This window comes from Drosophila hydei, unplaced genomic scaffold (genome assembly GCF_003285905.1).
Source record: "Drosophila hydei strain 15085-1641.00,03,60 unplaced genomic scaffold, DhydRS2 tig00000063-arrow-pilon, whole genome shotgun sequence".
Taxonomy (NCBI): Eukaryota; Metazoa; Arthropoda; class Insecta; order Diptera; family Drosophilidae; genus Drosophila; species Drosophila hydei.
Window position 1 is genome coordinate 844,807 of NW_022045657.1, and position 23,976 is coordinate 868,782.

The following is a 23,976-nucleotide window of genomic DNA, read 5'->3' on the forward strand; positions in this document are numbered from 1 at the left end:
TTTCAGTTGATGCAAAATGTTTAAAATAAGAAAATCTCTGAGCCTTGACTTAAATGCAAGGCATGGTTTTGAGAAGCCTTTAAATTACAATATTATAAAAATATATGCAATAGATTAATGAAGAATTATTGTAATTAATCTATTAAATTAAGCACAAATCTTAATTTGTCTCTATTTATAAATGAATCTGTCAAGTCCTTTTATCAAGGCATCTGATAAAAAATACAACTGATACAGCTGCTAGTAAAACGTTAAAGTTGAGACACAAAACAGGGCACAAAAGCGCTCTCGTGCTAGATTAAAGAGTGCATGAGCTGGAGTACGTATGCACATTTACTATGTATGACTGTGCGAGCTGTTATCCTCAGACTTATATTGCAACACTCAATAGAGAGAAAGAGAGGGGCGAGAGAGAGAGAGAGAGAGAGAGAAAGTGAGAGAGTGGAATGGATGTATAAATGCATCAGGCACATTACCTAGCAGGTGCCATGTACTGTTCTGTAAATAATAAAATATAAAATTTCAATTGAGAGACAAAATGCGGGTCCATAAATCGCATTGATATCTGGCCTGACAGCATTAAAGCATCGCTTTTAACCTCATTTTAACTTTGTAGTACTTTGTTTTTAATGCTTTTTATGGCCAATACAAAGAAATAATTGGAATGATTGAATGTTGCCCTCACTCAATCCCAAGTCCTCACTTCAATAAAATTTAAAGTGGTTTTTAATGCTTTTCGTTTAGTGCGCCTCGCCACTTCGATAGGAAATTTACATTGAGCTGTCGTTATATGAGGCTATGGAGCGCTGATTCTATTAGGGGTCGACTAGGAAATATTTTCCCTAATGAATTACTGGCATTAGCTGGGTCGCTTTTGTATGCAAATCAAATTGTATAGTCCTACAAAATCAGACATGAAAATCGATAAGAATCACAAGAGCCTGAGTAAATGTCTGAGAGCATTTCAGCAACCTTGAAGCAACATCCAGGCTAACTGGAGGTGAGTTTAATGGCAACGAAACGATGCGATGCGTTGCAATTCACACACGTACACACACATATTAAGGCAAGTCTAGGGGTGACATTTCAAGACAGCTACAAAAGGAATTGTTGATATGTATGTCAAAGGTCATAGGAAGACAGGTTAGAAATTCCCTTTGACGTGGTTTCGACGTTAGTTAAATGTCAATAAACACCTTTGATAAGTAATCATGCACTGAGCTAAAAAGTGACCTGTAGGTCTATATATAGGTTCTATATTCTATATTCTATATTCTATATTCTATATTCTATATTCTATATTCTATATTCTATATTCTATATTCTATATTCTATATTCTATATTCTATATTCTATATTCTATATTCTATATTCTATATTCTATATTCTATATTCTATATTCTATATTCTATATTCTATATTCTATATTCTATATTCTATATTTTTTCTTTCTAAATGTCCTTTTATTTTTTTGAGTGTGTGTGTCAGTGTGTAATGTACACCCATCAATAAGCATAGACGTAACGACTATGGCCACGGCTGATGCCCCAATCGGCTGCACATCTAAATCCACCTCAAATTGAATAATGAATGCAAAGTGACTGAGTGGCCGCCATTGCTGCCACCGCCCATTGCTATCGCTGCTCAATGAAATGCATTAAATCAGGGTATCGTTGAAAGCAACTTCTGGTCGCCAGGAGGTAGCTGCAACCGCCAACCCCTCGTTCACAACAATACAAGCAGCGACAACAGCAACAACAACAGCAACAGCAGCAGCGCGGTGCAATTGGACAGGTGCCCCAAAAAGCAGGCAACGAAATTTTAATTCACGAACTGTGAGCGACGCAACGTTTCGTGTTGCAGCCCCACCCAGCCATTCGCACTCCTTTGACCAACCCTCGCTGTGCTGTAAACATCAATTACGCCGCCCCCAAAACTATTCAAGCGATTAGCCGCGTTTTCTAGTTATTGGGTAATAGCCATTGCCACTTGCCGCTTTTTGGTAGCTTGGCCAATAAGTGGGAGGCTTAAGGGAAGGCTTTTTCTAGACATGTAGGTGCAAGCGAATTTCAGCGTTACGCTGAATTGAATTAACGGGTCCGGTTGTGCCGTGGCTAGCTGTAAATTTACAACGGTGCATCTGATAAACGTGGCTGTGCCGACATGCGGGCCCATAAAAAGGCTGAGCCAGTGAGTCAGCAGCCGTCGGGGCCTAAGAGTTATTTCAAATGTTGAAAACTGAGCGAAAAACACAGCGAAATGTAAAACAGACAACGTAAGCGACTCTCTTTATGGGTGTGTGTGTGTGCTTGTGTGTGTGGGTTTGTGTTTGTGTGTGTGCTTGGCGTGCGTGTGTAAATTTGCTGTGCTGTGCTGTGCCTCTGGCCTGGTCTTAAAAGCGAAAAGCCATTTGTATTCATTTGAAATTAATTTAGCATTCATGCAAGGCACAAGACGCGCCAGCCGCAAGAGACGCAACATCAGCAGCAGTGATAGAGGGGCGAAGGGGCCTGAGGTGCAGCGAGAGAAGGAGAGGGGCTATAGTATCTGGAGCAGTGGCTGTGGCAATATATGGCGCCCAAAGCTGAGCGGCAGAGCTAAGCAATGGATAAATACGTGTACGTGGCATACATTTGCCAGCAATACAAAAGACGAGCCAAACAATTTGCTCCTAGACCCGTCGTCCTTTGCGCCTTTTGCTTATCGATAAGCAGTTGACGGCTCCGCCCCCAGCCCCCGCCCCGCGCACTGCGCCTGCACTGTGGAAACTAGCTAGGCTGGTGGCCCAAGGCTCGAGCCCCGAGACGTGCGCCTGCTCCACTAATTTTAACAAATTAATTGGCAACAATAAATTCACTTGCAAAAAGGTGCGCAGATAGCATCTCGCATAGGTTCTACAGCAATAGGAATGTGATAGGGAGCTGTGGGTGGAGTGGGGAGAAGCTATAGATTGCTTCACTAATTTGATTCGCTCAATGACAGACACTTAAGCACCGCTATACACCTAATATATTTAACATACCCAGCAGCTACAATGGAGCTAGAAGCCGTGCAGTAAGCGTGCTTCATATATAAAGTATGATTAGGTTTATTGGATAAAAAGGAAACAAGATTTGTGACTAGAGCAGGATAAAACCCATGTATAAAAGGTTTTTTCAAATGATTGTACGATATAAATATTTGTAATTCCAAGCAGACAGAAGATAGAATCACATGAGAATCGCAAAGAAGAGCTACTTTAAAAATATACTTGTATTTTAATATACAAATGTGAAATTAAATTTAGTTGATCCTTTTTATAACAGCATATAATCATATATATTAAAATTAGAAAAGCATCGGAAAATATATTTAAGGTCTTAAGAATCATAGAGAAGAACGGATTGCTCTATATACATAAATTTATATATGGAAATATGTCGCTTTAAATTATTTTTGACTGCAAAAGTTACGTATAAACTAAAGTAAATTTGAGTAAGATACATGGAAATAAGCGGACAAAAACACATACTTTGATAAATAATTCATATACACATTAAACTTGTACAGTTCTGCTTATATGAAGTTTGAGAAACTTATGAAAGCGTCAAGGCTTTTGAGAAACTTTCTGAAAACTTTAGATTTTAGCAAATATAACGCAAATACCAGCAAAATGAACATAATCAACCAAACTTGTTGATGGAAAATCTCTTGGATTAGATGTCTTGCTTTGTTCTATTATATCTACAAACAAAAAGAGAAAATGAAAAAAAATAAATAAAAAACAGTTCTATAAGATAAAGATGGTTTCAGATGAAGCTTAGCATAAGACGCTTCAGAAAGCTTGGTATGTAGTCAGATTAAACGAAAGTCCATATAAACTAGACATGGCTTGGAGCACGCAAAGCTGTGTAAGTTGTCAGCGTTTATTTTCTTTTATTCTTTGCAAACTGTTGACCACATCTAAAGCGCCTACCTGACACAAAAGTTTTTAATGTGTGTAAAATAAATTTTATTTACGCAGTTGCCACAACAATCAAAAATGCCAAAAATAGTTTCTTTTGTAAACAGCATTCTCCATATATTGCTTATATACATAAGTATTCATATATATACAAATATACATCCTATTTAGCTTAGGGAATTTGCAATGGAATTGTGAACTTGAAACGCTTGAGTGCTTTTATTGTCCGCTAGGTGTCGCCCTTTGACATTTATGCATTGTGCTGCCCACAAAAATTTACATTCAGTCGCGTACCGAGCGTTTTTCTAGTCAAGCACTCTCGACTCTCGAAAATTTGGGCACTTTATTTATTAGTCTGTAAGCCGGCCGTTGAAATGCCCCGCCGACTTGCAGCCCACGAGGCCCGGAGATCTCCGACCCCAGCTTAGTTCAGACGTAAAGCCAAGCGCTCATCGCGTCCCTCAGCTGTCCGGCTATGTTTTGCGGGCATATTTTGGGGGCATTGTTGCGGGTGTACGAGGTTACGGATACGCTTTCGACAGCAACATTTGCAGGCCATAACACGCAACATTTGACACGGTCGGCCGAGGAGACTCGCAGCAGCAGCAGCAGCAGCGCCAGCGCCACCTGTACATTACAGGTGCTACTCGGGAGGGGGTAGGGGGTGGGACAGGTGTTGGAACGGCCTCACAAATCTTTCATGACTGCGACGCGTGTACATAAACTCAAATTGGCCTATAACTGTCTGTTCAATTGTTTTTGTCGCATGCGACTAGGCCATGGGTCGAGGGACGCGTTGGCGGGCCTCGGTGTAACATGCCTACATATTGCGGTAAAAATCACAATTCTGTGGGCCAGCGTAAATCATTCATGTGCGTTGCAAAGCCCCCAAATGTCGACTATATTAATATGCCAAAACGAAGGCATGTATACGGCGAATATTCATTTGTACGTGACTATTGAGCGCATTATGCTCGGGTCCGTTTTCCGACTGCGAGTCAAGCCGATGCCATGCGATGCGATGTGATGCGACGTCGCGACAGGACGAATTGAGTTGAGTTGAGGCAGGTTGTGCTAATAACCCAGTTAACCTTAGAGTCGTCGCCACACTCTCTATTTCTATGCTCTCTAGCTATAGCTCTCTCTTTTCCCTTGGTATCTCTCTCTCTTTCTCTCTCTTACCGATGTACTTTGTTCAACTCTAGCTTTGCCACCTGCAACAAAGTCAACCCCTTTGCCGGAGCTTTAAGGTTAGGCGAAATGTTTTTTTTAGGCCACTTGGCTGCTTATTAAAAATGCAAAGAAATACGCAAATTAAAGTTTTGTCCTCTTTCTATCTCTCTCTCTCTCTCTCTCCCTCTTTCTCTCTCTCTATCTGTCGCTTGTTTTCGACGCGACTGCGCTGTTTGCTCTCGGGATTACAATTCGTGTGCGATGCTTCGGCTGGCATTCGGCTGTTTGTTACTCTCGGCTAAGGTAGACAGCGAAGCGCGCTGGCTGCTTAACTGTCTGATGAATCAGTTCCAGTACGTGAATCCTGCCGCTAGGATGCACGTCTACGCACGGCCGCTGCATTGCTAACTTACATTGTGGCACATTTAAAATAAATCAACTAAAAAAACAGCTTAAGCAGAAAGAGAAATAAAGTAAAACAACGACTATTTAATAACTGTATCCCCAGTCAAACCAACAACAACAACAACAACAACACCAAAAACAATAAGAACACGAACGTTCCACACGTACGATACGGATACACAAAAATGCGAAGCTCACGCGCGCGTGTGTGTGTGCGAGTGAGTGTGAGTGATTGTATCGGTGTGTGTAGTGCTTATATGGCATACCTATAGAGCTGTACCTAATATGCCCATGCATATATATACATACAAATAAAATAACACAAAGGCAACGTTGTCGTCGCTCACCTCGTCTCCTCGTTTCTGTTCCCTGTGCCCCGCGTGTGTCCGTGTCCGTGTCCGTGCTGATTGTCGTTGGTCGAGTGCTAAACGGAAATATTTGGTAGTCCAGGCTATTGCCAGAGAAAATACATATTTATAAAAAAGAAAAACGAACTGTATAAGGAAAACGTAAAAGAAAAACACAAACGGTAAACCGGAGAAAGCAACAATGGCAGCCCAAATGAGCGGCAATTGAAGCGAGAAATGTGTGCACACATAAATGTAGAGTTTCCAGTAATTATTCCGCATTGCGCAATCGATTGTCAAAATAAATCAACTCTGCACAAAAAATAGGATCTAGAATTGGGCTTGGAAATGGTGGACAAAGGCAATGCCAGGAATACACATAGAACAGGTGCTTAAAGGTAAATTAAATCATGCAAATATCTAATGAAACTTTAATTGAAACATCTGTTTGAATAGCTTGAACAATCTTAAGATATTTTTAAAAATTAGATGGAATAAATAAAATTGTAAGAAAAGATGATCTTCACTCTAAGAAGTAACTAAAGTTAATATCTAAAAGAAATATCTCTGGAACTTAAAAAGATAAATTCCAATTGAAAATAATATAATTAGTAATATAATAATAATTATAGATAGGTAGAAGATCTGACCGTTCATATTTCCTTTCGATCATCAGAGATCGTTAGAGAAACCCTAGTGAGCTAGAAAGGGAAAAAAACTTATAATGGGCCATACATTTGACTGTGCATTTTTTTGTAAAAATTCTATGCTACATGGAGCCTAGATTCCAAAGAGAACCGTTTGTGTGTGACATTGACAGATATGCGGTTTTCAAATGCCGTTCAGAATTGTAGCTTAGCGGCTGTCGGGACCTGACGTTTGTTTGTTTGATTTCCATGGAAAACTGACGATTCAGGCCCCGGGCGATAATTCTTTATAATGGCAGCGCAAAATGCTCATGCAAAAAAGGGACAGCGGTCAGAGGCGCAAACAAATAAATACATATACACCCGCACACACACAGAAACACAGAGGCTCGTAAATATATATATATTTAAGCGGGGTTCTGACCAAAACAAATAGCGGGCCACACGAACCCCTTGACCCGAGTCACGCAGCTAATTGGACTGACAACAAATTTTTATATGTATACATATATATACGTATATATACAAACATACATACACATATATATTTTTGAGTAATGGCCCAGGATTATGAATATTTTTCCCGTGCTAAATATATTTTCATGGAATTTTAGTATTTCTGCGTTCTTCGGTTAAGCCATCGCAGCTGGACGAAAAATATATATATTCGGCTGTTCTGTTTTCTCACCATGGCTGAGCGAAAGAGCTACATGCCCATAATTTTCCATCATAAATTGTACACGTAATTTATAACAAATGCACTGAATATTACGAGTACTTGCCCGCTGGAGAAATGAGTATTAAAGCGTATAAATAAGCACTTATTTGGTGATAAAGCTGCCTCGTTTATCTAAGAGCCATGTAACTCCCCAAAATAGTAATTACAATAAATTATTCTATTAAGCACTGGGCAACGGCCCAGCTCACATTTATTCTATGCTTGGAATTTGAGAACATATTCAGTCTCGTTTCTATTCAATCTGGCATGGGAAATGTTTATGAAGTATAGTCAAGTTATAATCTAGATAAATTCGATAAAAGATTTTCAATATCAGCAATTCGTTATATGTATCAGTTTCCACTGTTCAAAAGCTGCTTGAATAGATATTTAAATGGTTTACTTGAAACTAAAAGTCAGGTTATGTTGAATTTTGAGCTTAAATTGTGAGTTTATAAGTTTGATAAGTATATTATTTTCATGTTTTAATATTAAATATTTTCAGTATTTTCTATATGATTATATTCAAACTATTATTAATATTATTGAAAATAAATCAAATATATTATAAAAACTTTTCAAAAATTAAACTTTTAAATTGAAAAACTTTCATATTTTTCCAATGGAGTCGAAATTGAAACCCGAAACCAGAAAAGGTTCATTTATTTTGTTATATTTTTATGTAGCCTACTTTTCAGAGCAGCCCCAAGTTTACGGCTTTGCCATTTTTATAGCCTTTAACGCAGCGAAAATTGTGTGCTCTCAGCTAATCAAATGAAATGGCTTCGAAAGCACTTAAATATAATTTAATTTCTAATTTTAAAGATTATCTAGCATATTGCTAATTTTGCGTGGTCTAGTCCATGATCTATCTATATAAAGTGTATGGCATGCCAAGGCGACTTATTAATTATTTTCCAATCAAACGAATCGTGTTCGTTGTGACATATGTACCTGGGAGTATGGTATTATTGATGGTATTTCGGGAGACAGATATAAAGTGCATTAACATTAGGTAATGTGTGGCAGACATGATTAAATGGCGTTGGCTATCCCTGTTCAGATATAGCCAGATACATAATATATAATCCTTAGTTATTCATACATGCAATAAATACAATATATGCTATGTCCGCTGAGTTAAGCATTATATATCCATGGAAATCCAACAATTGTATTTTCTTATTCTGTTCCAGACTCACACAGCATAAGCCTCTATGTAAAGGCCATATTAAAGGTCACAGGAAATAGCAACAATAAAGCAAAGCAAAAATCAGCTGCCCGAGTTCATCGATCAACGTGAATTATGTCGCAGGACATCAACAACAGTTGGGGCTCCTCCCTCAAAGTGCTGTGGGTAACACAACTGTGGCTGCTGCTGCTGCTCTTTGGTACGTTTTGGGATCAAGATGCCAATGACATGGCATTTAAATCGACACGAAGTGGCATGAGCTCATAATACTGCCGTTTATTTAATATACTCTGTGCACAAATCACGAAGTGTCGATTGGCTGGTAAGGCCAGTTTGATCAACTGCCTGTGTTTGTCGAACTTTAGATCAGATAAAGTGTTAAATATGACGAGCCACGCCTCTTCGCGGTTCACAGGTAATTCACAACAACCTTTGGAGGGCTAGGGTCACGAAATATGTTTTGTTGTTGGCTTACTAATTTCCTCCTTTGAATGCAAAGCCAACAACCTTTTGCTTACACGCACACTCGAACTCACGCAAATCGCATAAATCTATATTAGGCGCAGTTTGAAAGACACCATTACAGGTTTAGAGTCACAGGATAAAGGACAATAAAGGAATTTGCCAACTGTTTTATGGCCTTTGCTTAACAAGGCTATTAAGTGATTTTAAGCTGAGCTTGACAATTCCTCTTTGGCTTATTGCTGATTTCATTTTGAAGTGAACTGAATAGCAAATGTCTTTAAGTACAGGGAAAAAACGTGGAATTCCTGTTGGCACCTCGACAGTTGGCGAGTTGTGCACAGAGTATGGCGCAGTCGTTTTCTTTTTAACGACAGAGTTCTTAATTATTTTTCTTGTTATTTTTATTACCACACAGAGACCGGGCTGGTCATCAGCGAAGTGCCTCCACATTACTGGGAAACCCCGTACTCCCAGCCGTATTTTGATAACTCCTCGCGTCGCGAGGTCACGGCGACCGTGGGGCAGGCGGCGCTGCTGCATTGCCGCGTGCGGAATCTGGGCGACCGGGCGGTAAGTTGAATGATGTTTGGGGTCAACCCAGGGGCACGCAATTAAAATGCGCCCAGAGTCAAAGCCAAACATTATATTTGTATATGTGGCGCATTGGGATTGGCTAGCCGTGGGGGGAGGCGCGCGGTGCCTACAGAGGGACAGGGCAAACAAACGACCTGCGGCGAGCGCCTGGCAGATTTGTAGATTACTTTTAAAAGATTACGCCATAAAGTTGGTGGTCTAACCGCCATAGCCCACAGCCCTGGCGCTGCTGCCTATACCCGTCTCACTCATTACATGTAACCAGCCCTCTCGTCCTCTCTGTCTTTCTGTCTCTCTCTGTCTGTCGCTGGTTTTCTGTCTCGCTTGTTGGTTTGTTCTTCCGTTGTTTCTTGTTCTGGTTCGCGCATTTGTAACACGGCTTCGCTTCCGCTCTCAACGATTTGTTAGCAAATGCAACAACAGGCGCTTCCTCCAGCTTACCCCCTCCAGCCACACCTCCTGCTGCTGCCACATTGGTTTCTACCTCAAAAGCGCTGTGGCTGTGCAATTATGCGGTGTAATAAATTTTGTGCTGTCCGTGTTTTGCCCCGACCCGCTAACCTGCGCTCCGGCGCCCTCCTGCTCTATGACCCCAACGACAACGCTGTCAGCGAGTGCGTTGTGTGTCGCCCAACTTTTCGCCGAGACAGTTGAATTGAGTAATTAACGCTTCGAACTGCAAGACAAACCAAGTCTGACAGACAATCAGCCAGTCATTCAGCCATCCAGCTATCCAGCCAGTTAGTCAGCGAGTCAGCTATTCAGCTAGTTGACAACGTGTTTCTAATCCTCGACAAAGACAAACGCATTGTCACGTCTTATATGCAGCTAATTGGAGGCAAAGTCACACAATTGCGTGTCAATCAAAGTTACGATCGGAGATAGGAAACACAAGAAAGTACAGTTTGTGACAAAGATTAAATACTCTGGCTGGGTTAGAGCAGTTAATGCGAAAATATGTTTTCAAATTACAATTTAGGGATTTTTCTCTCCACCTGTGAAATAAAATCCAATTTAACAGTTTAATTAATGCGATTTATTGAATATTTGCCTTGAGTTTCATATTGACTAAGAGGCAACACCTATCAAGTATTGTATACTACGCAACAGCAATTATAACACTTAAATATTCCCTTAGAAAAAACAGAATATTTCACATGTAATAAATATTATATTAAATTTCTTAATTAAGACAAACGCCAATTGGGTAATATTTATGAATATAAATTCACAATTGCTGTGCGAGCTTTGCCAGCAAGTTTTCTCAAGACTTATTTTTGCCTCTGCTTTTGACATTTATTTTAGTTTTTAGTTAAATTCAATTTTGCATTCAGTAAAAGGGGTTAAGACGAATGTACAAAGTTTTTTTTTATTCTTTTATTGCCTTTTCCACAATTGCAAAAGTTAAAATCGGTTTAAAAAACTTGAAACTACGGCTTAAAGCCAATTAGCTAAGTTTCAGTTAAAACAAATGGCAACACAGGTCACACGACTTGCCATTTGATTTAGTTTGGGGTAATTGGTTGAGTTAAATTAACTTTAAGGGGATTCAAACTGTTGGAGTAGATGAAAGACTTTAAGACTTTCATAAACATTGTAAAGCAAACGTAAACTTCTTTGAATAATAACTTATATTTTACGAAAATATTAAAAGCTCTTTTTTAGAGAAATATTGATTTTCAAGCTATATTATCTATTCTGTTTGAAAGTCATTGTTAGCTGCGAGAAAATGGAGAATTCTTAGCGCATAAGAATAAGTCAAACTAGAGAAATTATAAATACTTAAAAGTATATATATATTTACAAACTTTTACCCAATCGATGCGAATTATGCATATATATGCAGTATAACTTAGAGTTAAATATTAAAAGTCGCCGAGCCCCAGTCCCTCATTAGTGCGTTCAACTCTTTTGCTTACGTTAATTAACGATTCACTTAATCTGCCTTTTAAAAAGTTGCTAATAACAGCACAAGCAATCCCATAGGAAGCTTAAGTCTCGGAGTCTGAGAACAGTTAATTATAAATGTATATAAATCAACATTATATTAATAATCGGCTTAGCTCAGGCAGGACTTCTATTTCTTTTATTGTTTTGAATTGCGTTTATTTAATCGTAACGAGTTTACCGTTCGTGGGCGCTTCTTTGATTTCTTCTGCTTCCTGCCTGCGTAGGTCTCGTGGATACGCAAACGGGACCTGCATATATTAACCGTGGGCATATTGACTTATACGAACGATCAGCGGTTTCAATCGCTGCACTCGGAAGGCTCCGACGAGTGGACGTTGCGCATATCTTCGCCCCAGCCACGCGACTCTGGCACCTACGAGTGCCAGGTATCCACGGAGCCGAAAATCAGTCAAGGATTTCGCTTGAATGTTGTGGGTAAGTAGCTATGCGGGTGTGTGTGTGTCTGTGTGTTCCCTTTCTTTTTAAGCATGGGAGCAATTATTTGTATTGTGCGGTTTTTTACAGTGTCGCGCGCTAAAATTCTTGGCAATGCGGAGCTGTTCATCAAGAGCGGCAGCGACATTAATCTCACCTGCCTGGCGATGCAGTCGCCGGTGCCACCGTCGTTTATCTACTGGTATAAAGGCAAGCGGGTCATGAATTATTCGCAGCGCGGGGGCATTAATGTCATCACCGAGCGCTCGACGCGGACCAGCAAGCTGCTGATAGCCAAGGCCACGTCCGCCGATTCCGGCAACTACACGTGCTCGCCAAGTAGCTCAGGTGAGTTGTCTCCACCAAGCTGTGGTTGTGGCTGTCATTTCCCTGCCCCTCTCCCTACCCTATCTCTGCCTCTGTTTTTGTCTCTGTCTCCGTCTCCGTCTCTCTCCTCGATTTCAACATCTTCATCTTCATCTAGTTTAGCACCAACGTCCTTATCCGCCTGTCTGAGGGTTTGTGTGTCAGTTGCAAGTCTCGTTCTATGCCCGCTGGCAATTAATGTGACGGCGCTTGCCAACGGCATTTCCAGCACAACCACCTCATGTCATCTCGCCACCCTCGCTCCCCAGAGATGCACACGTGTCTCTTTTTTATGGCAGGTCACAAGCATAAAGATGGGTACGTGCAAAGGTCGTGCTATGTTGCGTTTGACTCAATTTTAATATGTGTAGAATTCGTGTTGAGTCGGGCTCAAGTTGCAGTCAGTTCGCTTTGAGTCGTGCCATATCGTGTTGTGTGCCATGCGAGTCGTGTTTGCTCGCTGTGCCTCGTGTTATCTCGTGCTTAAAATTCCTTCGAGTAGCAAGAAAGTTGTCCTAGCTTGCACTTGGTCATGTGCCCTTCATGCTTAGTTCTTATTGTATCAGCCAAAAAGTTTGGATTCCTAAGGCTATGTTCTGTTATAAGTAAGTGTATATAGAGCACTGAGTACGGATTCAGATTGTTTTTTTAGTTTTCGTTTCTGGTGCTAAACACGAACTGACAAAAGTAGATTTTCCCACATACATATTTATATAAATATATACATGGCATGAAGTGCTAGCACCAGCCCCCATTGAGATTCCCTCTCGTCCCATCTTCACTTTCCACTCTGCTCAACTTAATAGCATCTTTGTGTATTTTATTTTATGCCCTCATCTTATGCTCAACGTATGTACAGACTCCGCCTCGGTGGTGGTGCACGTCATAAATGGCGAGCATCCGGCTGCGATGCAGCACGGCAACAGCAGCGCCAGCTCCTTGCGCGCTATGTGGAGCCCAGTGCCTTTACTAGCCATCACAACGACGACAGCTGCGGTAGCTGTCACATGGAACTGGAATTTGAACTGGAACTGGAACTGGAGCAGCGGCGGTTGCTTTGTGGCATCAACCGCACTGCTGCCGGCGGCGCTTGCCAAGTGGTGCTGGAGCAGAAGTTGGAGTCTGAGCTGATGGTGTGGCAGCTGTTGCGGCACCCTGAATGACAGCAACCCCGGCCTAGTTGGGGCAGTTGCACTTATCTTCTGTTTAGTGTTAATGATGATGCATTTAATGTGTGTGTTTGTGTCTGTTAGCGGCTCGATGCGATTCATAAACTGAAAAGGTGTGTACATAATGCAAAAGTCCTTTAACGAGTATTATCTTTAAGAAAACCAAATACGATATGCCAGTCAAGTTGACTAAAAAAAGTATTAAGATGCAACATTTTTAAAACGAAACTCTAAGATTGCATAAATCCATTGCATAATCTATAAACAAAAGTCTTTTAACTTTTAATTTAAGCCAAAGAATAAAACAATTTCCCTTATTACTTTTCTGGCGCAGCATGTTGAAAATTAATAAATAAATAATGCTGAAAATACAAGCTTATGTTGCATAGAAGCTCATTCAGTTCAAAGGCACGAACTAAAAAAAAAACAACAATAAAGAAAAACTTGTTTGTGCGCGCCAAAAAGTATGCAGCGAAAAGTTTGCAAAATTGAGTTGAAAGCGTTTTATGTTCCAGCCTCTCCTTTTGTTCCACTTTTGTACACAAAACTCACTTGTAATTCTTTGACATAATTCAGACGTACATACAAATATATATATAGTGAAAATATATAACAATACAACTTACAGCAAAGTCCAGCCAAATTACACGCTATTTAATTTTGATTTCCTTTCTGGTTTTAGGCATAAAAAATTAATAATGAAATAACAAATGTTGTTAGTCGTGCGGCCAGCTCCTGTGTACATAGTATAAATATTTGTTGTTTATCGGCTTGCATCATTCATTATTTGATTAAAATAATTGCGTAATAAAACACGCACACAAAATACCAAAACAAAACCAAAAAACTACTACAAAATGAACAATAATAATTATTTTTTCTATTTCTTTTGTTTTATTTATTTTTTTATGAAACCAAACTGAAATTGATAAATATTTAAAATCTGTGTATATCTAAAAGTTCTTGTCTGGATGTCTGCCATCAACATCAAGTTCTATGTAGTCCATCAACGTGTAAAATAATTATTAAATTGATAATTAATAACTGTACATTTAGCGCTCGATTTTAAGCGGTCTTGATAAGACTTTTAAGCGATAAGTATAAAAGCCCCCAAGTTGACAACTTTCAAATCACAAAAAAGTAAATAAATAAATAAAGAATTGAGAAAATATAAATAATAAATAAATAATGTTTTCTGTTTAAATATAAAATATAAAATGTTTTTCCATAATAAAAGTATGGTAATGGTTAAAATATAAATAAAATGTGTTGACTTTAAGTGGTTGGAAGTCGGGCACACAATTGGAGCTAATAAGCATTTCAGTGGGAATATTAAGTTGCTTGCAACACTCGTTACGGATGATCGCCAGTGAGAGAGGGAGAGAGAGAGAGATATAGCGGAGCTGCTGCATCTCACTGTCGCATACAAATGTATTTAAGCGCTCAGCGTTGCGGGGGCCAAACAAAATGCTTTTGATTTTCGCCGCAGACCAAACACGGAGTGCACTCGTCATGAGAGTGGGTATTTTATACTCAACTGAAGTTAAGCTCAGCTTTAGCGCGATACACGCGCACCTCGAGAAATTTCGCACTCAACATTGCAAGCAGCTTAGTTTTGCTAAGCCGTTCGCTATGCTGCCTGCACAAAGTGAAGTTGTTACGCGCCCCAATGGGGCACCAATTGTACTTGAATTGTTCTTATTGATTGTGCGGCAGCACTATTAGCTAAGTTACACAACACATCAGGAGGTGGCGCTTGCAAACTGAGTTAAAACGAGGAATTAGTTAGTGTTTCACTGCGGCTTAATTTCCGGCCTAATGATCGAAGCTAACGAGCAAAAAAGGTTGCGTACCATTTATCCTATTATGTCAATATTTAATTAACATGCCAAATGTTTTAGTTTAGTACGCCTTTTCAGTTCGATCCTCTTCATTATGTATACGATGTGTGGCGCACTCTGTTGGCCCTAAAAAGCCGACAGTTTTTGCGGCTGAAGTGCACCCGAAATGAAAGACTAATTAAGCGGCTTATTTGCGCGTATTAATAGACCAACTTGTGGTCAGCTTGTGTGTAAGCGTCTCTCTGTGTATGTGTGTGTGAGTGTGGGTCAACAGCTACCATAACAATAAAAACAACAGCAACAAGCATTGGTGGCCATAGCTCTGACCATTTATTTATATTTCGATTTAAAAATAGCAAACACACAAATGGACTTATAAAACTCTCTGGCCGCTTACGTGCCGGCGCCGCAGGGGCAGTCGCAGAAAAATGCAGAAGAAGGGGGAAAAATACAAAACAGAGCAGAACAAAAAAATAAAATAAAATAAAATCGAAAAATAAAGAAAAAGAATAAATAGAAAAGGGTGCAGAAGTCAAAAGGAAATAAATGGCTTTTCAAGTCTTATTTACTCGAGAGAGCGTGTGCAAGGAAAGCGGCTTGAAGGGTAATACCGAACGGAATCAATGTAAAGGTCACAATTTATTCAATTGCCCTGGCCAAGATATTTTTATAGCGTGTTCATGCGCCAAGGTCCAGACCTAATCCCAAATCACAACGGAATTACAGACTGGTAATGGTTATGTAGCGGACGAGGCAGCGGAATGGCGGGTGGCAGGGTTCAAGAATCCAGCGTATAATGGCCAATTGATAGCCAAAAGGCATTAACACGCCAGAGCGAAATTCCCTTGGCTAAAAATCCGCAGCCCGCCACACACCAGGCCCCAAGTTTTGCTGACTCAAAGAGAGCAAATTTTTCGCAAACTCACAGAGAGACACAAAATATTAAGTTCAAATGTAGCAGAAATCCAAAATACGTGCCATGCAGTAGTAAACAGCAGCCGGGCGACTCCAGAAGCCCAACCCAAAGCCCCAAAAGCTCCGACTCAAACCTTAACCTTGTTTAGGTGTGGCTTAAGCGTGTGTGTTTGCGGGTTTGTATGTGTGCGTGTGCGCGCGTGTGCGTGAGCTGAAAATCACGTCTTATTCAATGCGCTCCTTTGAAAATTTATTGAGGGATAGGTCAGAATATTCATATATCGATATTTCTCTGCTTTATGGATGTTATTTTTTTTTTAATTTTTTATAAAATTTAATAAAAAATTGCTGCCAGCCATTGAGACGGAGACAAATGATGGCCGGCGCGTTGCTACGACTACAAAATGGCCAAGGTAATCCGAAGAAGCTGAAGCTCAGCAGGGTGGCCCTGCGCCCTGTGCCCTGCGCTTGCAAACACTTAAAGCTATTAAATATTTTATGATATATTCCCATATATATGGTTGGACATTGAGAAAGAGAAAGCATGAGACTTGGGCAAAGTTAATGGCTTAGAATGGTATAAAACGAATAACGAACAACGCAATGGGCATATTTATGAAATTTTTATCATCATTTTTCAAAAAGCCAGCCAAGAATGCAGTAGCTAGATTCGACACATTTCGGGTGCTGTGCCCTGTATGGAGTTCCATAAATACCAACATATTTGCCTGCTTTTGAGCAGCAGCAACCGCCCAGCTTGGCAGCAGCGCAACTAACCACAATATTGGCTACGCAGCATATAGATGCAAATTTTGTAGACACTTATATGACTATGCATACATATATACATATCTATATATATGTGTATTATTTACCCTGTAAACAATCATTGCGTAATTGTTTGTCAGATGAATTCAATAGAAGTTCAAGTCTCTATATCCTACATTCTTTGAGTTTCTCTGGACAGGGTTCGTTTATAATAAAGTATGCAAGACTCAGCAACTAGATACCATATACAATATATATATCTTGCATAAGTACAAAATATAATAAGTGAAAAAGCAATTTGGAAAATAATAAAAATCTGAATAACAAACAATAGATATAGCAAACAAGTGTCAGCTGCATATACCCCACAAATGCAGTTCGTTAACTGGGTATGTGCATTTCGAAAAATGAAATAAAATGAAAATTGTTTAAACGCATGGAAAGTGCTTGTGGGATGTGCGCATAATGTTTCTTGAGCTACTTATGGATGAGGGGGCGACAGACGAGAAGCGACAGACGATAGACAGCAAGACTTGAGAGAGAGAGAGAGAGAGAAAGAGGGAAAAAAAATGAGAGCGAGAGAGCGATGGGGGAGAGAGAGGACATGGGTACAGGGTACAGAGGGCAGAGGCCATTGGCGTTTGGTAAAGAGTTGCAGCTTAGAGCATGGCCATAAAAAGGTAGGATATGGATGAGACTTAGCTAAGACAGCAACCAAACAGAGAAACAGCAACTGGAGGGAGAACAGAAAAATTGAAATTGTGCAAGTGCATGGAAATTGCTAATCGGATGTGCAAGAAATGCTCTGAAACGAGTTGACGCCAATGGAGAGACAATAGAGACAGCCAAGTCAGGGAAAGGCGACAGGCGAAAGCCGAAAGGCGATGCAGCAGGAGGATTTGGCAGTAGCTAAGACCACAACCAAACGAAAATTGCTTAAGCCAATTGCATGGAAAGTGAGCAACGGATGTGCCAAAAGCCATTGCGACAGTTAACAAGGCTTTAAGACAAGGCACAATACACAAGCGAGCAAAAGTTGAATAAGCCAGATATCAGATTACTTAAGATAGCATACAAAACATGCTTTCAGTACACCTACTACCCAATGCATATGTGTGTGACTGAGTATGAGTGTAGGCGGGGTGTGTGTATGTGTGTGTAAGCAGCTTGTGACAATCAAATTAATCGGTCTGCCCATCTGGCAAGCACTCGAAGTGAAAGCATTTTCCCTCGAACTGATTTGTTGTGCGTAATTTTATTATATTATCGATAAATACTTGCAAATGAATTGGAACTTGGTTAAGAAGTCTATAAGATATTTTGATTTGCTTTCGATAAGTTGAGTTAAGCGAACGAAGTCTGGGAAAATTCTGATTGGATGAACCCTTGAATGCTATTTAACAATGGGATCTGTGTGAGCTTGAAAAACAGTTTTGTATATTCTATGCCAAAATTTATATTGTAAATGAATAACATAAAACTAAGTATATTAAGTTGCATTTTAGTACTCATTGTAAAATAATTAAAGTCAGGCAAAGGGCAACTCAGCATCAATTTGAGATTAAGCAAAGTTGCTATATATTAATGATAATTAAATTGCATATTTCGGTTGGATTAACTTAAGTCTTTAAAGTGCACAAATAAGGCCAATTAGAAGTTTATTGCATTCCAAACTGATGGTGAATGAAGCACAATAAGCGAAATAATAAGATAAGAGCTGCAAACCAAAAACAAAGCAAGCTGCAAGCAAAATTAAACTGATAAATACGAGCAGAATACGCGCTTCGAATACCCTGTAATAATACTACTACAGCTGAGTAAAGTATAAGTTAAATAAGGTATATGATTGGATTGCTTAAGTTCCATGACCCTAACAGATTCAAAGATCTTCCGCTATATATAGATCTCAAAGATGCTGCAGCTATTGGAAGCTCCATAAGAAGGACACCTGCTTAACATTCTGAGGGGGATCTAGTTCACATTCATTCATGATTCGCGAAACTTACCTCGTCACTTTTCAATCAGTTCCTTTTGTAACACACTCTCTTATACAGGGCATAATAAAGCCTTGAATGTTGCTCAAGTTCTTAGCGGCGGCAGATGCAGGCACCGCACCCTGCCTTAGCTCCGGCCCGAACCTTTTTAAGCTGCGTAGTTTGAAAGCCGCAATAGCAGCGGCAGCGGCACCGGCAGCAGCAGCAGCTGTCTTGGAGATTCGGAGGGGGCAGGTCCAACTGCTCCCCTAACAAGTGTTTGCTACTGTGTGGGTAGAAGACGGCGACTGGGGGACTGAGGCTGAAGACTTTGCGACTTGTCGAATTGTGCGCAGCGATAAGGAGCCAAAGTGCCAATACACCTGGCAGCAGCAGATGTGGCTGGAGACTGCCAGGGGCGTGGCCCGGTGTAGCGGGCGGGGCAAACAGCGCTTGGCATGTTTTGGTCTCTGCTTTGCTTTTGGCCATTTTGCAGACTGCATAGAAAATGGGCAATGACTTGGTCCTATAGCTCATTTGTAAGCGGGTGTTCATGTGTGTGGGAGAAACAGGGAATGTGTGTGGGTGTGTATGGCTGTGTGTGTGCGTGCGATTGTGTCCATGGGACACGTTTTTATGACTTAATGCTAACAAACGCGCCCACGTGCCAAAATAATCGTCTGCCTTTTCTGTCGACTTGGCTCATTGTGCAGCTGTTAGCCCCATCCGCCCGTGCCGTTCTTTGCCTCGCAAGCCCCTTAGACCGTGACTAACCCTGGTTCTGGCCTAGGCAGCTTTGGCATTTTGTTGCCAATACGTTTTAACCATGTTTGTACAAAACGCAAACGGATTTGCCAATGTTTATGCCAGGGATTATTGCGGTGTGCGTAAATGCGTCTATAGAAGCTATGTGTGGGTGAGCGTGCGTGTGAGTGAGTGAGAGAGTGTGTGTATGTGTGTGTGCCCAGTGGAGTGGCCAGCACATTTAGCCGCGCTCTTGTCCAGGTTGCTGCTAACGGGTAAATGTTTGAAATCGTATTAAAATTTATGAGCCTACACAAAAAAAAGAAGAAGCAGACGCTAAATCAGCTTTGGCCGATTTAAAATGTCAGATTTGCACTAGAGCTTTTCGCTCGAAAAACTGCCAATTAGCGTAGGAAAAACCAAGTGGGCAGAATTGTCTCCGATGCTTAATACGATGTGCCCGCTGAAAGACTAGAAAAAGCTGAACAAGTACTAAGCTGACATGCAACATTGCAACAAATTGCAACCAGCTGCGATGACGAATGGGAATGGGAATGGGAATGCGGCAGAGCAGCTGAGTATAGAAATGGGCGCATCTGCGACAAACCTAGCTGCTGTAGGCGTGAGACTTGAGGTAAGCTGTTGTCTGAACGTCTGACAGCTGCTGGGGAATCGCTGTGCGATTGAATTATCAAGCGGCTTAAACCAATCAGATTTGCCAAACTACTTATGCAAGCATTCCGCTCATACATATACATATTGACATATTTGAATATATTCATACTTCTATAGGGCCATAAATATATAATCCGTTTGTGCATTTTTAATTGATTCTGCGTGACATGGCAATTATGTTTGCTGCATTTGGCTTCAACAATTTTCTGGGTATTTGTAATTAACACGTTTCAGCAAAATGATAATCTTTATTATTCATTCATCATATTTGCATTTGTTTCATTTAAATTAAATTAATTTATTGCACAGATAAAGGGAAAATCATTATAGGCCGGCAACGCCAGCTGAGCTGAGGTTGGTTAAGAGGCTTACTAATAAGTTGGGGCAAAATTTGTAAAACATATTGTTCGACTGTTCGCATTAATAAAGTTTACATTCTATTTACTAATTCGATTATTTATGAACACAACTAAGGTTTATAATTATTTATGCTCATTAATTTATTACTGTTTGAGTAACAATGGAAGTGGAATAAAAATGGTACTCGGTTGACCTCTCTGAATGGTGAAAAACTGTTTCAGTTAGAAACAATATATATATATATATATATATATATATATATATATATATATATATATATATATATATATATATATATATATATATAAATGTGCATACGCAATCTATATAAATTATCCATTCCAGCACAAGACTTTTCTCCCACTTTCATGCTTCATCCCCATAAGATTTTCATTTAGGCAAATAATTTTTTTCAATTTTCTTTTTCTACTTCTTCATTTCAGTTTCAGCTTCAACTATGCCTTGGTGCTCAAGGAAAGCTTATATTAGCTATCCCTTGACTCATTTGCATATTTCTTTCTGAACTTCTTTGCCTATATTAAAATGAGATTTTTTCTCTTCCCAGAAATCTACTTGAACGTGGGCGTAACCTAACCTAATTTTCTTGCATGGCACAGGGTTGTCAATATATTTTGATATGCTGCTGTTGCTGCTGTTGTTGCTGTTGCTGTTGCTCCGGCTGTGTCTTTGGTAAATTCAGAAAATATTTCCTTGGTTAGTGGGTTAACTGCCAGACGGAATCGCTCTATTTTGGCTCACGACATGTTGGTTGGAGGCTGGCCCAAGTGAAATACATAGATTGCAGCGGGCAAATGTGCGGTGGGTGTGTGGCTGGCGGGCTGGTGGGATGTGGCCAACTGCCTTAATGTCTGACTGACTGGCCCAAATGACTTGGCAAATGGGCTGGCGTATGCTCATTTGTATTGGCTACAAATACAATTTGATGGTCCTGTGCTGCAGGCGTCAGGATATTTATACACACATGTTCGCTTGCAAGCAGAAAACAGTTAAGCACAATTCATGATGGCTGCTGAGGGTGGCGGTGTAAGAGCCGGCTGAGTTTCGGTGCGGAAAGTCTCTGGTACACCTAGGCGTATGCGTTATAATAATATGTATACGTATGCAGAGAACGACGGACCAAGTGCCGGACTGGAGGGCTGCTTCCGGCCACAGCTGGGCGGACTGAGCTGCAAGTAGCCGCGGGATGGGCGGTGTGGCTGAGATAAAAAGTTGAAAATAAATTTTTATTGTTATGGGGCACACACGTTCTTCTTCTTCTGCTTGTTGTCCTTGTATCTGTTTGCGTGTTTGCGACACTCATTTTCTGCAGATGTCCTTTATGTGCATGTGTATGTCTCCGTATGTGTGTCTCAGAGTGTATGCAAGCGTGTGCGTGTGTGTCTGCTGTATGTGCAATGGAATCCAATGAGAGCATGTGTACTTAACATAAATCGCTCACTCATTGAAAGCAGTTGCATAAAAACGAACACTGAATGCGCCATTGCTATGGATCTGGCAACCCTGGCAGCCCTGTAACCAGGAACTCCTCACAAACATATACAAATATACACACATACGTAATATACATACATATACACACATTTAACTAGCTAGAAAGTGCTGCATTTACAAACATTTATCGATTTCTACCCGAAAAATTATCTATGCAGATTTCCGCACATGCGAAGCGCAGGCATCCGACTTTCCGTTCATCAGTAAATGTCAGCCCAACCCCTCCCAGATGCGCCCACAGAGCCACGGACCCACGGACCCACGTGTGCAGAAAGTTTTGCCAACAGTTTTAATTTCCCATAATTACACAATTACAAAGCGTAAAGTTTTCCAGCACACGCCACGCCTCCAGCCCCCTATGGACACGCCTCGTACAATGCCAACTGCGCGTCATGGAAATGAGCAGTCGACACAGGAAAAAAAATGTGGAAAACAAAAAACACAGTATGCGGAAAGCGAGGAAAATTAGTTTTACAGTCAAACGAATCGACGAATGCTCTGAAAATGCAAATTTTCTGAACAATAATAGAGGAATCAAAGGAACAATAAAGTGGAGGCACTATAGATACACACATATATATTGTTAATCTCTTTTTGAATAGCTTAAGCATATATAGAGGAAATTATTTAACACTTATTGAAGGTGAAGATGAAAACAAATTGTAGAAAGCTGAAAGCTTAAGATATAACTGGACTGTTTATATAGAGTGTATATATAGTTAGATTTATAAATATAAAAGCAATCAATTATTAGCCTATGCTAAATGACGACCCTCAAGTGCACATGTTTTTCGCTTTCAAATTATCATCAATCAAGTTGCTTTCAAAGTCAAATTGTGACATTTAACGGTCATTCATGATATTATTTTTATTTCTCAGCTGAAAGTTGATCAAATGCCTGAGTTCCCATGAGCATATATCTATATATTGCTACCTCAGAAAAACTTAATGTTATATAATTAATTTGGAATATGTGAATACTTCAAAATTGATTAATTTTCAATAAAAACATTCCCTCAGGAATTATATCAAATGGAATTTGATCGTAAATGTGGCATATTCGCTATAAACACGTTTCTATTATTCATAGCGTTGTCACTCACAACGCCTAGCACACATGTCCACATAATGCGCTTTCATTAATTCATTGATTTTTGGTCACACGTTCAGTTTCTCATTATATTCCAATTACTAAGTTTTTACCAAGCGGTTCACACACACACACTACCAGTCTCTTAGCCTGCTCCCCAAAATGGACTCAGCCTTTGTGAATAGGGCCACTCGTGATTAATGCGTGTCCAAAAAGTAGTTAAACATATCGATTTAGTTATATATTGCACTATTATGAATTGTGGGTATTATGATGAACTGAAAGTAGTTTCCAAGTGCTGTACAAATATCGTGCCAAAGCGCAATGTGTTGGCCACAAAACAAGGGTAAAAGCCTGGGGAACCGTCAAGCGAGCAATGAACAACTTTTTGGCCACACATCGAGACACACACACATACGCACGCACACACGAGCGCACACACGCACACGCACACATACACAGATAGCTGGCGCACATATAGACAAAAGTATTTATTGAAAACTGTTACCGTTTGCAGCAAGCACTTACCCTTCAATACCCCTGGCCCGGCTCCTGTACCTTGCCTGCCACCTGTGATATAACCCAGCAAGTCCGGAGCTCACAGAATTGCGATTTTTGTTTGTTGCACAACAACATTGAGAGCAGCAACAACAACAACGGTTCACACTTTGGCTGTGTGTCGGTTATCGCTGCA

The 23,976-nt window shown here is 40.2% G+C and overlaps 1 protein-coding gene across 1 annotated transcript; it reads left to right on the top strand.

Moving 5' to 3' along the window:
• The first annotated feature begins 5,478 nt into the window (after positions 1–5,478).
• LOC111604566 (limbic system-associated membrane protein) lies at positions 5,479–14,144 on the top strand. The gene is made up of 6 exons (XM_023322667.2): positions 5,479–6,266; positions 8,430–8,624; positions 9,306–9,460; positions 11,659–11,869; positions 11,960–12,217; positions 13,095–14,144. Exons 2-6 carry the CDS (start codon positions 8,540–8,542, stop codon positions 13,364–13,366), a joined length of 981 nt encoding a protein of 326 aa, XP_023178435.1. The 5' UTR covers positions 5,479–6,266; positions 8,430–8,539; the 3' UTR covers positions 13,367–14,144.
• The last annotated feature ends 9,832 nt before the right edge of the window (positions 14,145–23,976 follow it).